Here is a 16,371-nt window from a genome sequence, read left to right on the forward strand (position 1 = left end):
CATTGTGAAGTCCAAAAACATTCAAGCAGTCTATTTTGGTAACCAATTTCATTAACACACAATGTTTCACAAATATGGATCCGAAGTCCAAAAATATTATGGAATGTCATTTAATTAAGTAAATGTTGAAAAAAATCTAAATATATTTCATTTTATTTCATTTCATATAAAGATATATAGATATATCTATATATGAAATATATATGAAATATATTTATATATTTTTATTGTTACTTTATTGTCCGACCATGCTGTAACTCCATACCGGTATCATGCAGTAGGTTGGTTGCATATTTAAAAGATATGACTACTACATGCAGTACACCCAACTGAGACGTGTTTTAATTTAAAAAGTGAAGTGAACTCGATGCCTATGAGCCCTCATCCTCATACCTCAATGGCTGTGTGGTCAAATTGAAAGATTCCTGTGCCCCCCCCCCACCCCCCCCCGCGCTGAAACAGTCTGCGCTGCAGTGAAAGCCACACACTGCGGGTCCATCTCCTGCTCTGCACTTGTGGAATGTGAGCTGTGGATTAGGTCTCATCCCCCTCCTAATGTAGCCTTTCCAAAGCGGGGAATCCAAGCTTGCAATGTTTGGTTGCAGTCTTTGAGCAGACGTTGTCCCAGAGGATTAGGATTTGGGCACATGTTATCCATTCCCTCTCTCCTTAAATGCTTGTTGCCCCCTTCAGCGTTGGTAGAACAACAGCAGCCAATCGTCAGAGTGCCATTAGGTTTTACGTCCTTCTGGTTCCCATGGAATCTACCTCCACACACTGTCAGAAGTGTATTCATAAACCTAGAGCACCAAAGCATACACCGTCACAGTATCAGTATCCACCAGTGCTCCAGCAGCTTGAAAAGTCAGTTTACGACGACATTATCTCAATTTAATAAAGGACCAGCTGGTGTTTTTGCATGTTTTGGCCCATTTTACTTCTAATCACATCTCTTTTACATTCCACTTTCCAAAGCATGCTTCTGCATGGAGCTGTGTTCAGCCCCTCAGAACAGTACAGGATTTTAATAGAAATGGTGCAGTTTGAAGAGTCCTGTGGCTAACAGTTATACTTCACGGAGTCTAGACTTCACTGTTACTGGTGCAAATCCCTTCGGCGTTGCTCTGCAGAGATTTTGATCTGAGAAGGACAGATGATGAAGCAGCATCTCCATGACGATACAAATGCCACCTCCAGCTCCTACACAAATGAAGTGATGGGAGTGTTATCTTAGTTTACCCTAACTTTAAGACTGACCATCCGACATTTTACCAATGATTACATTTTACTGTGACCAAAAACCCTCAAACATGTAAGAGATGAAAAACTCTGTTATTTGACCGAAGTAAATATAAGTGGACAAACTCAAAATACACAAAAGTAGATTGTATTAAATTAGAATATATAACATTAATTAAAATAAAAAAGTGGGAAAAGTGAGGAGAATAATGAGACACACCTGTGAGCTGGGGGGAGGGGCGAATCAACTAACAGAAGCAGCATGGAGGAGATCAGTGAGAGGAGCTAAAGGAGGAGATCATTTGAGGTTTAATTCAGTTTCTGGACGACTTTGCTCTAAAAAGCAAACAGTTGATGTATTTAAATATAAACAGAGCACCAAGTGATCCAAGAACCTGTTTTCCTGAACGTTCTTGGACGATAAGGCCTTGGTGGAGGTGTGCTGAAGCCGAGAGCAAGCGTGGTGAATGGAATCTTGGAAGCGCGTGCACTCACACCACATCTCTTTCACAAAAAAGATTGACATTTCTCTAGAGTCCTCATTTAATTGATTGACATTTCTCTAGAGTCCTCATTTAATTTAATTAATTATGGGACATTTGGTTTATATATCTCCATTTAGAATTGTGTTTCTCTTGATTTAATGGACATTTTGTGTGTAAGACACTTATTTGATTACTAATACTTGGGTTGAATACAACAAGACCTAGTTGATGAAAATGCCCTGATGGTTTGGGTTGTGCTTATCTTGTGCATGTTGTAGCGGGGTAGCAGGATATCATTTTCTTAAAGCCCAACTCTTACTTTGGATATTTGGAGATAAAACCTACGGACAGTATTACTAGCTTGAGTCAGGTAATCTATCACAGTCAGCATGCAGGTTTGTTGACTTTTCCTCTGAAGACAGAAGTTCACACGTGTTGCTGGCTTGCGTAGGAAAACTCACAAAAAAAAATACTTTTTATAAGATATCATATGAACCGTTGTGAGGATATATTGCATGATGATGCATTTGAAAGCTCTGATTGTTTTTAAAACATCAACAATATTTAAACTTTGAATTATGAAATCACAAAATATCGACAATGTATGATAAATACTTGTCTTAAAGATCTTTGACCATCTGATAAAAGTCCCGCCAATTTGATATTTGTGTGACATGATTTATCGGCATGCTTTAGTTGAATTTGTTTACTTTTTCATGATATCGTGTTGAACTTTTGTAGATTTTTATCATTTGAGGACAGACTTGTGTGTCAGAGAGCTTCATGTGGAGCAGACGTCCATATAGTCCAGTCACACTGCTCGTAGTCTCCAGCAGAGGGCAGTCACACACAGGCCAGTGCCACACACTCTGTTCCCAATGTCTTACAGGTTGAATATATCTGACATGTATGATTAAAAGTTACATTTAAACATTCTCTGCCTTAGTCTAAACCAGCGTCAGGGTCAGTTGAAGTTGAAGACTACAGATTTGAAAATGAAAACAATCTGGGGTTGTGGAGTTAGAAAGAAATGAGTTCACCGGGCCTCTGTAGAGCCTTCAGGTTCCAACTGTAGAGCCTTCAGGCTCCAACTGTTACCAAGTTGGATTGTGGGTGATGTAGGATCCAGGTTTTCCTAGGGAAAGGAAAATGTGTGGAACAAAGAAGATATCTGGTAATCCTGCATGTGGTGCAGTCGAAGATGCTCTCAGGGACCTGGGCTCAATGGAGCCGTGAATCCGAGTAGACACATACTTCCCAGAGAGTTGGCGGTGACAGGACTGCGGAACTGAAAAATTAAAATACAAAAATAAAAACAACCATTGTTGTATTTCCGTTATTTTAACTCTAAACTAAAATGGTAGTTTAGTTTTTCTATATTAAATTGCTTTAATGTTATTTATGGTTTGTATATATTGAATTGCCCCTTACTGTTTTGTTCCTGTCTCAGGGAGCCAGGGGAGGACCTGGAGACCAGGGTCCAGAAGGGACATCTGGATCTAAAGTAAGAACACTGGCAGTCAAATTTCAAATATTGCAAATGAATCAGTTTGTTCACAGGTTGAAGCTACGGGCACATTTGTTAATTCCTCCCTCCCCTAACAGGGTGAGCGAGGACTGAGGGGTGCATCTGGACCTCCAGGAGATAAAGGCATTGGGTTCCCTGGTCCCAAGGTAAATTTGGGTTTGGTTTGGAATTTGATTGAATAAGGAACATTGTCCTACTTCCATCTGCAGTTTATCTCCATTCTGTAAACTTAATTTTTCAGGGTGACAAGGGGAACCATGGAAGACCAGGTCCTTCTGGACCAATGGGTATGGGTGAACCAGGAACACCGGTGAGTTCACAACACTAAGTGAAACTACAGAAATATACTGTCATGGCTGTGATATTTTAGATATTGTCACTGAATATTCTATCAATACATGCATTGGAGATTAGTTTTTTGGGACAGAGACATGTTAGCCTCCGCGCTACCCAGCTACAAATGCTAAAGCAGGTGTGCCATAAATAACATTATCAACCTCAAACTAAAGCCCTTATAACGGACATGATATTTGATCAGCTAACACATCTACATGTGTCTGTTGTTTTAAATAAATGAATGTTTATCACAATCTGGGTTGAATAATAACTGACCCTATGATAAATACTTTACTTTGGAAACCATTAATGTTTTTTTCCCCTATTTTAAATTCCGGTCTTTACAATGTCGAGGTTGTTTTAAGTGGTGCAATTGAAAAAGCTTCCAGTGAATTCCAGTGTCCACGGTCAATTCCATCTGAGCTTTATTTCTTGAATCATCCGACAGAACGTGACCTGATAGGACGGAGGTCTGATAGATTCCATTCAGGCTTGATTGCTCATTCTCGGTAGCGGTGGAGTCTGAATTGAATCCGACTTAAAGAAAGATTTAGGACCTGAATTAAGTATTTAGATCTAAATTTGACAAACTCGTTTTGAGCAACTTGAATGTTTATTTTATTTTTTTTCTTTGTAATTGTGAACCCTTGAAAATTTGAAAGGAAGTTTTCGACATCTGAATTTCTATAATTACATTTATAAAATTCAGACTTGATTTTCAAAGTTCAATATTTAACTGATATTAACTGATATTACAACAGGTATTCAAATTTAAACATTTAGTAGTCGGTAGTGGTCACATTTCAATTGCCTATAAAATTCAAATTATTATGGCCTGCCTTTGCTTCCATAGTAATTATATTTAAAGGGCCAGCCCACTCAAATTTTAGAAAATAATTTTGTCACAAACTAAAAGGGATCATTCCAAGCATATCGTTTTGTTTTTATCTGCTGAGATACACTAAAGGATACTATTATATGTTATTATTGGCAGTACAGCTGCTTTTCTAGCAACTGGCCTTGTATAATTGTTGCATGAATATTATAGTGCTTCCAGTACGATCGGTAATATATTGAAATATCTGTTCATTCAGTATTTATTCAGTTACTATATTTGTTTAGGGTCCAGCAGGGCCACCAGGGATGCAAGGATCGTCAGGGTTTCCAGGTGAGGGTCTTCCAGGGTCCAAGGTAAGTTCCAGAACAAGCTGGTTCACGACAACTAGTATGTGTCATTTTATTGATCCTTTATTTAAGACAATGGACAGCGAGAAACATTTCCAAAAACAATGCGTTTTCAAATATGATTGGTGTTTTAAAACCATAGAGGGAAGAAAGACCGGTTTTAAAGTTTTGTTTTATTCATGAATTGCACATGGTTGTATGATTTGAATCTTAAGATAAAACCAAGGTTTGATGTGTTATTCTTCCTGTTCTCCTGACCCTCCCACTGTGTTTTCCTGCAGGGTGAAAGGGGGTATGAGGGTCCCAAGGGCGGCCGTGGACCTCCAGGAGTCGGGTACAAAGGTGATAAGGTACGGGTTAACTGTTAAACATGGTTTGGATTGCACACATGTCTACTGAAAACCTGCGATGCTGTAAAGGACGACCTGTCTGACCTCTCACCTTTCTAACCCTCAGGGAAACACAGGAGCCCCCGGGCTGCCAGGCTTGGTGGGGTTTCCTGGGGCAGGCATGCAAGGAGAAAAGGCAAGGCCAATGAAAATGTTTCCTCCACCTGTTTATCATTTATTTGTGTAGCTACACTTTAAATTCTGATGTTTCCCTTTGGCCGTAGGGGGACCTAGGGCCAGATGGGCCTTCTGGTCCCAGAGGACCTCCTGGACTGGGTATAGTTGGACCAAAGGTCAGTAGCAGTTATGGGTAAAGAGTTGACACTGTGGCGTTTAAATTATTTAGAAGAATGAATAAAGTTAAACAAACATTAAGTAAGTTATCCATGTATTTGATTCATTATGAAAGAAAATAAACACTATAACACATGGCTTTGAAGCAAGATTGGGCAAGCACTTAAATAGATATACTTAGTTCTTTTACTATTTTGTGGCAACTAGGATAGAGCGGGATCCCGACCCCGCTAGTCCATGTCGATGTGTCCTTGGGCAAGACACTTAACCCCAAATTGCTCCCGTAAGCTGTTCCTGCGGTGTGTGAATGGGTATGAAGGGCTAGTTAGAGTCCTGAGGTGGTGCCTTGCTCGGTAGCCCCTGCCATCAGTGTATGAATGTGTGTAAATGGGTGAATGATCACATGTAGTGTTAAAGCGCTTTGAGTAGTCTCATATAGAAAAGCGCTATACAAGTACAAGTCTATCATTCATTCCCGATATAAAAACAGTCAATGATTTACTTCCTCGTGAGAAAGTAAATTGGGATTTCAGACACAGAAAGCCTGATATAAAAGGCTTCTTCAGTTTAAGAGGTTACTGTACAAAATACAGTTATCATAATTCTGTGCTTTCGAGTGACATCACTAAAAATAGATCCAATGTGCAAAAAAAAGCAGTCATTTGATCGAACAGGTTAGAGGCTACACAAACCTGCAGCCAGTTTATCTGAATCACTTCATTTTGAGGTGAAACTGAAACCATAAGTGCACCCAAGACGTCTGTTTTAGTCTCTCATTGCACCCTGAATCTGTCCGTTCCCTCGACTGAGTGTATGGAAGGTTTAAACCAGGCAGACAGTCTGCAAACTGTGATGGATGTGGACAGCATAGAATTCGAGTAGCCTAATAGTTTGGAATGATATTTTACACCAGCTTTGTACCTGGATTTTCTCACAGTGGTTATTTTAATTTCCACGAAAGTTGTAAAAGTATGAGATTTACCTGACACCAACCATGGAGCGCTAAAAACACCTTTTTGAATCTTTCCGTTGCTGGTCGTCTGATGTGATTTGTGTTGTTTCCCAGGGCGACCAGGGTTTCCCCGGAGAGTCCGGACCTCAGGGAGAGAGGGGTGTAGGTGAACCAGGAGCGAAGGTAAGACAACCAAAGTCCCCATTAAACAAAACATGTTCAGTAGTTCAGCCGGGTGGCACCCAGAAGTGTTGAGTTTGTGTGTTGTTCCAGGGGGAGCTAGGGCTTGATGGGGCTGCCGGGATACCTGGCATTCCTGGTGAGGACGGAGCTGGTGGGCCTAAGGTGAGTCACGGTCACATTTCTTAAAATTCAATCTGAATTGAGTCACGATCAGATGTTGAACCAATTACCAAACAGTTAGGTAATTGCTATATTTTGAAATGGGTAGTCATCAAAATACATAACAGAACTATCACTTGAAGACAGTGAAGCTATGACATGGGCATTACTGTGCAACAAGATGAGTATTTGAAATGATATTGTTAATAAGATATGTATTATTTATTACATAGTTGTGTGAACACGTATGAATCAGCTTCCAGACTAACGAAGCAAAAGTCACCATAATTCGAAAACCTGCATCATTGTACCGAGAAGTTATCCTCTATAGCTCTTGATATATTTCACCATAGAAGCATCAAGCTGATGTGCTGCTTGTTGTAAGCTAGCTAACCCCTTAGGAATCCTTCCTCTGGTGGTATCTTTAACACAAGCTAGAGATTTTTTTTCGACCACATAAAATACATCAGTAAATAAAAATGTCAGTTGGTAACAAGTATCTAAATGAGATGACTAAACGTCATCACTTCAACACTTGTCCGCCTTTAGCTTAGTGGTGGTGACGTAAAGTCGTGACCATGGTGTAGTTTTAGCGTTAGCTTTTTACTTCTGGTGTTTGCATTTACACTTCAAAAATCATAAAAGTGGTGTTCATCTGTGAAGATTATCTTGCCAAACAAAAGCTGTAAGTATCATAAGTGTTTGTTTGCCACAGAAGTTATTTTCTGCAATCATCCAAAATCCAATGGAAAAATCCCATTGGGATTTTGTGGGGAACCAGTGTGATGCTAACTTCTGGGTTGGCCTACAAAAATACATCATCCCTGCAGCTCTCTGTAGCAGCTTGAAGTTAGGAGAGAAAACAGCAAATGTAACCGACCACATTAATTGGTGACCTTATTATGCACTACAAAGAAGGACTGGGTATGGTTTAAAAAACTACGATGCCAACATCAATACTAGTACCCTTGAAGTGATACAGATACCAATAGAGTGTACAGTACTTCATGTTAACTGCGTGTCCCACTGGTTAGCAAATCACTGCCACTGCACAGCACTCATCCAGCGCTCATCCAGCACTTAATGCTGATAGCGAAGTCCACGTACGTACATTCACCACAGAAACGTAGCGCCTATCCTCCGGTTCCCCCCCTCCCAGGTCAAACTGTTACCTCTGTCAGCACTGTTGCTGTTGTTAGCTCTGTTAACACCATTAACTGCGAACACCATTATCTGCTAACCGCCACCTCAGATATCTCTGTGTTCAGAGCTGTATGGGTTGAAGCAGCTGCGATAGTGGGCCAATCACACGTGGCATTAAATCAAAGAATGATTGCAGTGATTGGCTGCACTCAACACCATGCAAACAGTATTTCTTTTTCCAGTTCTTTCTAGTACAAACAGGATAGATTGCAGGTATTGTTTGACTGGAGAAGTGTGGATACTACTTGATACTGGGTTATCTCAGGTGATATTAAAGGTATTGCAAACTGATACCCAGCCCTATCGGAGTGAACATAAATTAACCCCTCTTTGCATTACGTGTCCACCTCAGCATCTTGTTTCAACAGGAATGACTATATCAAGGAAGTAAAGAAGCAATTTCATGGTGTCTCTAAAGAGTAACTACACCACTCACAAGCGTCACATGCTAGAAATGTTTGTTTGATCTGCTATTTGATCTAGGGAGAGATGGGGTTGCCAGGTCTGCGAGGCCTAGAGGGAGCACCGGGGAAAGGCATCCCTGGAGAAAAGGTAATCAGCCACAGTGCAGCTGCTCCCCAAGTAAACTTCCAATCTCTTAGAGGATATCCCAATTTCCAAGTTTGTTCAGCATTTCTGTTTAATCAGCCCTTGCATGTGGGTTCTTTCAAACGTGACAGTTGTAAAAACTAGGACACGTGCGTAAATAGCAACTAAGAATACAAAGTGGTTGTTGTACATATTTACATACCTGTACTGTCAAAGTCTTCATTCACTCAGTCATATACATGCATATTTGACAATCTGGATTATTGTATTAAGTTGTATTTAACTTGCAGAGATGCTTTTTGAATTCAGCACAATACACCTTCCTGCTACGGTACCAGAGGGGCTGAAATGTAACACGTCATGTGTATGCGTTTCTCCTCAGGGAGACAGAGGTGACCGTGGACCTAGGGGACTTTCAGGGTCATCAGGCCCTGTTGGACCTGCTGGAGCTAAGGTATGTTGAATAGGTTACCCCTAGGTACTATAAGAAGAAGGTTCCCTTTAAGGGAAATTAAATTCTTTCACTCCAAGTTCTTATTTTACACATACACATACCAGCCGTGGTCTGCCCACCGAGCAGTTAGGGGTTTGGTATGTTGCTCAAGGAAATGGAACTGGCTACTAGTGAACACTTTGTTCTTGGTCCGTGCTGGACTTGTACTGGCCACCCTCCAGTTCCCAAGCCAAGTCCCAACAGACTGAGGTACGGCCGCCACAGGTTCATTTGTTCACACAACTGCTCTTGTACGTAGGTGAGAAATCCAACACTGGAGAGGTTAAGCTCTCACAGCTTTTCCAGAAACAGAGCAGTTAAAGATCAGGATGTGTTTAATGGTTGGATGGTTAATTTAGGGTCTTGGTTCAAGAGGTTTGGAACTCTAAAGAGTAATTTAAGGGTAGTCCCACATGACAGATGGAAACTTCCACAATCAAGTTGAAGTGCATAGACTAAGTGTGGCCAAACCTTTTTGATTGAGGGCTATATACAGAAAAATCGAAGGGGTCATGGGCCAAATAGTACATGCATAGTTTTCAACCAGTTGCAAGAAAAAAGATTTGCCATAAAACCCCATATGCCATAAAAAATGAATTCAATGTCATAATCAACTATGCGACACTACTTAACAGTTTAAGGTTTCACATTACAGTAGTTTATTGGTGTGCCCATATATTACAAAAAGTACTTCTGTTTCTGCTCTGTTTAAATTCCATTACAATGAATTCAATACTTTTAAACTCTAATACCCAAGTGCCCCTTAAAATATGATTATGTTATGTTTAAATCTGTAACTAAGTTATGTTAAAAGAGCAGTCATTGAAAAATATTGTTTTTGTTAATGGTCTAAGGGCCCGCTTAAAATATTACGATGCAAATGTGTTATATGAATCAATAAGTCTAATGTTAAGATGTAACAGGAAGAACAGAATTTTAATAATGAACTCTGGCCAAAATGTGCACCTGTTAGCAGTTGCATATGCAAAATATTGCTGAAGTGAAGTTAAACTGTACTGATAAGGAAGCATCCTTATTTAAGCTCTAGAGAGCGACGTGACAAATATTTGCTTTGCTTTCATGGTCTTCTTGACACAAGCTTATGTGCTGGCAGCTTAACGTCATCTCACTGACATTTTCGTTCAGGGAGAGCCGGGGAGTCCGGGACTGGTGGGCCTACCTGGAACTGCTGGGCATGGCTTACCAGGATCAAAGGTAATGACACCTAGTTAATCAGTAAACGCGAACACACACATACATGAAACAGACACCCTGACTAAAGAGTTTAGTTCAGTGATGTTGAGTGACGATTGACATTAGAACGAGTCCGACAAGGCAAGAAACCCCAGCCGTCAGACAGTGAAGAGCAAATAGATCTATAACCAAACTCATTTGGAAGAGAAGTGAGCACAAATGTAAAATGATTACTCCCTCGGTCTACTGTAAATGTCTATTTACACAGCACACAGCACACTGCACCCACTTCCTGTTCCACCTTGAGTGCTCACTGTCATTGTGTGTACACCCTTTTGCTATAAAATGAAGGATTATAAACAACGTTTTGGATGTGCTCCAAATTAATGGAAAGTAACGTTCCTGCCCTTACTTTGTTGAGCAATGTCAACGATTATGTTGCCAAGAAAAAAGTAATCAATACTGCAACTACAATAAGAACTATATGGTTAAAAAAAACAAAAAAAACATGGCATGTACACAGTTAAACATGCATGGTGCACCTGTACAATGGTGGACTATGTTGCAGACTGATGACCAAGGTTGTCTGGGTCATCTCTGTGCACAACTGTTGCAGCAAAGTTACAACTTTTTTTTACCTGCTTAATCTCACCTTTGAATTTCATGTTTACCTATTACACTCAAGGCAATGTTAACCCTCAATGTATTCAGCAGGAGACAGGTGTATTAAGGTATTTTTGGTAAAAACAAATCTAGAAAATGCATAATAGGGTGCTGCAGGAATGAATTCTAAAACTCGGGAAATGAGTCGGCACGTTTGTGCTCTGGTTCCTTTGTTTCAAATTCACATTTTTCTTTTTTTGGTTAGATGCCTGAAATGTGGTCTGTGGTTAACACAAGCTGAACAGATTTAAACTTTTTGTTCTACGATAGATAATACATCAGTAAATACCCCTCTGGTGAATTTTGAATCTTTGACATGTCTTTACAAAGGCGGTTGCTAAAAAGTGTAACATGAAGTCATGTGACCGTGTTGTAGTTTGTTCATAGCCTAATGTTAGCATTTTACTACTGGAGATTAAATTAACACTTCAAAAATCATAACAGTGATGATCATTTATGACGATTATCTTACTGAACAAAATATGTCAGTATCATAAACGTTTGTTGCCACGGAGCTCTGCAATAATCCCAAATCCAATGGAAAAATCCCATTGGCTTTTTGTCGAGGGAACTAAAGCCATATATATAATGTTTTTTTCCATTTCAAAAAGACCACCATATATATTGTGTGTGTAGAATAACAATCTGTAAAACTAGCAGCTATAGAAGTAAAGTAAATGTAACATAACCTATTTACATCAATGTCTTATCCGTTTACCACAACTTTGTTTGTTTTTCTTCTGGTACATCTGTAGGGGGTCTATACAGTAAATGTATAAATTGTATTGCGTACATATTATGAGCTTTAATTGTGAATTTGTCCAAATAACAGGGAGATCCTGGTTCCGTAGGACCAGCTGGACATGTTGGAGAACCTGGAGTAGGAATTATTGGGCCGAAGGTAACACTAGCACACGATATGTTCACCCTATCAATATATCACACCACACTGCTTTACCCAATCACTTTGAGAAAGTGGTGTGTGAAGTCTTCACATTACAGTTTGTCTGCAATAAAAACACCTCCAGTTCAATCGTTTTTTTAATGCAAATTTTTAGATACAACAGTATTTCCTAACTGGTTGTTACTCTCAGTATCTGCTGTTCTCCTGTTCCTCTATCAGGGTAACAAAGGAAATACTGGACCAGTCGGACCACCAGGAATGAAGGGAGATGGCTTCCCAGGACCACAGGTGAGAGGAAAAGTCATCCAAAATGAGGAGAATTATGCCCATATGTAATGCAAGAAATCAGGCTGTTCTCATTCACTGTTTGTATTAAAAACAGTGCACTGTAACTCGTGCAGGGTTGCCCTTTAAGGAAGTTAGCTTGCGTAGTACAAAGAGCGACACATCAGCGCAGCGAGGTGAAGAAGTGGATGGGTCAAAAAAACACAGGAGAGCGCTGGTCAAACTAAAACATAGTTGCGTGTTTAGTAACTTATGTATGTGATATTAGTTAATACTCGCTTGTGCTGCTTGATATTCATATTGGAACTCACAACAAATGCAAAATAACTTTACGTAAGATATCATAAGAACTGTTGTATTAGGATATGTAAAAGAGAGACAGGTTTGTAAATGAACATTTTTTTCCATGACCATTAGGGGCTGCTTGGCTTACCAGGAGTGCAAGGAGAGATGGGACATGAAGGGAAAGGACTACCTGGACCTAAGGTGAAGCACAAGCATTACTTCATGAATTCATGAAATGGCGGAGAGTCGTTAGAGGGACATTTGCTGAGGCTCATGGGAATTGTAGTGTCATTAAACATACCAGAGGGAGAAAATAGTTCACAAATAATTTTGAAGCATTTCTACACTTTAACCGTAGCATTCTATAATCCTGAAGATGATTAATGTAGATTTTCACTGCTGAATATCAGCTTCAACATCAAACAAGCAAAAATCCTCATGAATGTGGATATGGTTGTGAAATATATAGCAGTCCATGTGGTTTTCAATTGGAACAGAGACTGTTGACCTGTGTTTAGTGTTGGTGATATGGAAAAGGACAATGGAGTGGACCTGGAACAAACAAAATGGCGTATAAGATGCTGTATAAGATGGATAGGCAGTGGAAAGTGTTTTTAGTCCAAGTTTGTTTTGTCTGTGTGTCAGGGTGACAGAGGCTTGTCGGGTGTGCCGGGGCCATCAGGTCCTCCCGGGATTGGACTTTATGGACCAAAGGTCAGTGTGTGTGTATCTACAGTATAAAGGGGGAGTTAAACAAGTCAATTTCTATTGTTCTTATAAACCATTTCCTCTATATATCATAATATTAGCCTAATAACTTGACAAATGCTGTGATGCATTGTATTCCCAGGGCTCTACAGGGCAGCCTGGTCCACCAGGCGTGCTAGGGCCTCCTGGAGAGGGCATCCAGGGACCGAAGGTAGGCAATAAAAACACTTGACTGGTATGCTGTACTTCAAGAAAATGGGATCACAAATGTGCTCCAACTGTATCATGTTGTTCCCCAAGAATAGGATGGAGCTGAGCATGTCTGTCCATTATCTTGTCTTGCAAGGATGACCATTGTCTCATCTTGAGTCGTAAGCCTGTGTCACATCAAATAAATCCATCTGTGGTGTTTCACTCAATGGACAGGGCTTCAAGATACGTCTATATGCTGATGATACTCTTGTGGTGCTTACCAATTCATCCATCTTTATTCTTAGGGAGAACCTGGGTTTCAGGGGCCAATGGGCCCTCGGGGACCACCAGGGGATGGCCTTCCAGGAGGGAAGGTACTTACAATATAGCCACTTCATGTGCCAGTGGTTGCATTACCTGTGACATATTGCCTCTGATTACCAGTGCTTCAAATTTGCTGTAATAAAGAGTGCATTCACACACACACTCACTCACTCACTCACTCACTCACTCACTCACTCACTCACTCACTCACACACAGGGTGACAGAGGCAATCCTGGAGACCGGGGAAAGAAAGGAGACGGTGGAGACTATGGAGGACCTGGATCTACTGGACTGATGGTAACACAGCATGTCCCATCTTGCTTCATGGTTTAATAACAATCTCATAAGTTGTTCCTCAAAAGGTCTGTGATGATCCCAGTTCAATGTGAATGTTTTGTTTTCCAGCTATAATTTGTTCTGGGTCACAGTTTCTTTTCCTTCTCGTAGGCAATGCTGTCCTCTTTATTTAATGTAAAATAGAACCTATAAAGGAAGGTCCTGGTAGCAATTTTTGTTGTTGTTAATTTCCATGTTGGGAAACATGTATCAAACATAAGCTCCAATGAGCGTTTTCAGGCTGATGCCATCATCAATTTATCATCATAAGGATCGACTGGTCCTAAACTGATTGTCAATTAGGTCCTGTTCTTAAAATCCCTGTTTGTAGGATTTGAACATTTCTGACCTTTGCAACACCTCGTGGTAGTATGCAAAAGGCAGAAAGTAACAAATGCTGCTAAAAAGGAGATCAAATCAGTTACTGTTATAATTGTCCTGTACTTATGTTACATGGAAAACATTGTATTTCCAGAGATTGGGTTTCCATCTTACAAATACTGTAACATTCTTATTGTAAATACAAATAACAATCCCATATTTCCGGAAACTCCAACGTAGCTGGTTTGGCTAAAAGCCCCAAAATAACTCTGGTGTTGTATACATCTAGTGTCTCAGAGTAAGACATTGGTCCTAACAGGCCAAGATATATTTAGTCTACATGTTAATATTATATATAAAAGTATTATATTATAATCCATACAAATGGCTTGCCAGTGTTTGCAAATGCCAGCTGAATGCAAATGGTTTATTGGTAAATATCACTGATTTATGCCATTTATTAATTTTAGCATCATATTATTGCATAGAAATATGACCATTTGCCCTTGGATTTATATAAATCAATCAACTTGACTTGTCAAGACATAAATGATTGACTGGATACCTCAGGTACCTTTTTTTTTACTCCTTGTAAATACGTTTCTATGCTTGGCTGAAGTGGAAACGTTTGTGTAAAGTGTGTCTTAAGGAAGTAAAAATGCACACACACACCGTTATGTTGTTATTGTACGTGGGCTTTGGCAGGCCGCTGCTGTCCCCTCTTCCCTGTACAGGCACTGAATCTTTTATTGGTATGGAGTACTCGAGTACCTACTTTCACTCCTGAATTACAGGAGAAGTCCACGTAGAAAAGATGTCATGATGGTGGATTGGTCAAACAAACACACACAGGACTTACACCTATGAGTTCAGGTCCTGTGTGAAACAAAAAGTAGCCTTTGACTTATTTTAATGGTAAATAATTTACTGGTCAATAATGTAACAAACATATCGATTTGAAGCCACGATGATGTTTTACTAAACCTAACCAAGTATTGTTTTTGCCTAAACAAAAGCAAGTAGTTTAGTTGTGTTTTGATTTAGCCTACAATGTTAAACACGTTTAACACTGCGACTGTAATGCGTAAGAAAATGTTTCCCTTGACAATGCAGTTTACTTCCTCATGTGTGGTTAATTTTACAGGGGAGAACTGGAGAAAAGGGAGAACCAGGACTCACAGTGAGTAAAGTGACTGGCACAAACGACAGTTTTATATCTTGACATTAAAATGTAAAGCCTATTTTTTTTTTCACATTTGTTTTCTGTACACAGAGAGAAGAGGTCATCAGGATTATAAGAGAAATATGTGGTAAATTACACATTTTATCATGTTTTTCATCAGTTTAATCCTCAGTCAATCTTTTCATCTTGCTTAGTTGGGTGCTATTTTGTCTCCTAAATGTGTGTGTAGGATTTAGTGGCATCTAGCGGGGAATACTTTGCCTACAATGCATAAACGTAAAGGCTCTCTCTAGAGCCAGTATTTCGTTTGTCCAGTCTGGGCTTCTGTAAAAACTTGGCGGTGCAACACACAGTGGACTTTTGTTCCATCAGGTAAGAGTAGAGGCTGCACAGAGATAGTATGCAAAGTTTTTATTTTGCAATGGTTCATGTTTTTGTATCCACAATGCAGTTTTTTTGGTATTCTAACTTATCTTTGACATTTGGTGCCCAGGCTGTGGTCTCAAATGCAGAGAAAGCCCTCTGGAGCTGGTGTTTGTGATAGACAGCTCTGAGAGTGTGGGACCAGAAAACTTTGAGTTGGTGAAGGACTTTGTGAACGCTCTTATCGACCGCGTGACGGTGAGCCGAGAAGCCAGTCGGATTGGCGTGGTGCTCTACAGCCATGTGGACATGGTGGTAGTCAGTTTGCAGCAGCAGTCCAGCCAGGACGACGTCAAGGCTGCCGTCCGGAAGATGCCTTACCTCGGTGAGGGTACCTTCACGGGCAGCGCCATCCATCGAGCCAACCAGCTTTTCCGGGCCTCGCGGCCCGGTGTGAGGAAGGTGGCCGTGGTTTTGACAGATGGGCAGGCCGACCCCCGTGACGTCATGCAGTTTGAAGAAACGGCTACGGACGCCCACGCGGAGGGGATCGAGATGTTTGTAATAGGAGTCGTGAACAAGACCGACCCTCTATATGAAGAGTTCCAGGCTCAGAT

The 16,371-nt window shown here is 40.3% G+C and overlaps 1 protein-coding gene across 1 annotated transcript in view; it reads left to right on the forward strand.

The window, feature by feature from the left end:
* The window catches only part of col28a1a (collagen, type XXVIII, alpha 1a), a 36,849-nt gene that overhangs the window by 16,156 nt on the left and 4,322 nt on the right, over nucleotides 1-16,371 (forward strand). The window contains exons 10-30 of the mRNA XM_076105693.1: nucleotides 3,175-3,228; nucleotides 3,330-3,398; nucleotides 3,494-3,562; nucleotides 4,711-4,779; nucleotides 5,055-5,123; nucleotides 5,230-5,298; nucleotides 5,387-5,455; nucleotides 6,523-6,591; nucleotides 6,682-6,753; nucleotides 8,437-8,505; nucleotides 8,885-8,956; nucleotides 10,142-10,210; nucleotides 11,685-11,753; nucleotides 11,976-12,044; nucleotides 12,459-12,527; nucleotides 12,972-13,040; nucleotides 13,177-13,245; nucleotides 13,532-13,600; nucleotides 13,768-13,848; nucleotides 15,353-15,388; nucleotides 15,482-15,518. Coding sequence (XP_075961808.1) covers nucleotides 3,175-3,228; nucleotides 3,330-3,398; nucleotides 3,494-3,562; nucleotides 4,711-4,779; nucleotides 5,055-5,123; nucleotides 5,230-5,298; nucleotides 5,387-5,455; nucleotides 6,523-6,591; nucleotides 6,682-6,753; nucleotides 8,437-8,505; nucleotides 8,885-8,956; nucleotides 10,142-10,210; nucleotides 11,685-11,753; nucleotides 11,976-12,044; nucleotides 12,459-12,527; nucleotides 12,972-13,040; nucleotides 13,177-13,245; nucleotides 13,532-13,600; nucleotides 13,768-13,848; nucleotides 15,353-15,388; nucleotides 15,482-15,518 — 1,387 coding nt within the window. The remainder of the gene's footprint in view (nucleotides 1-3,174; nucleotides 3,229-3,329; nucleotides 3,399-3,493; nucleotides 3,563-4,710; nucleotides 4,780-5,054; nucleotides 5,124-5,229; nucleotides 5,299-5,386; nucleotides 5,456-6,522; nucleotides 6,592-6,681; nucleotides 6,754-8,436; nucleotides 8,506-8,884; nucleotides 8,957-10,141; nucleotides 10,211-11,684; nucleotides 11,754-11,975; nucleotides 12,045-12,458; nucleotides 12,528-12,971; nucleotides 13,041-13,176; nucleotides 13,246-13,531; nucleotides 13,601-13,767; nucleotides 13,849-15,352; nucleotides 15,389-15,481; nucleotides 15,519-16,371) is intronic.

The sequence above is a fragment of the Anarhichas minor genome, unplaced genomic scaffold, assembly GCF_050575085.1.
Source record: "Anarhichas minor isolate MPS153535 unplaced genomic scaffold, ASM5057508v1 ptg000033l, whole genome shotgun sequence".
NCBI lineage: Eukaryota > Metazoa > Chordata > Actinopteri > Perciformes > Anarhichadidae > Anarhichas > Anarhichas minor.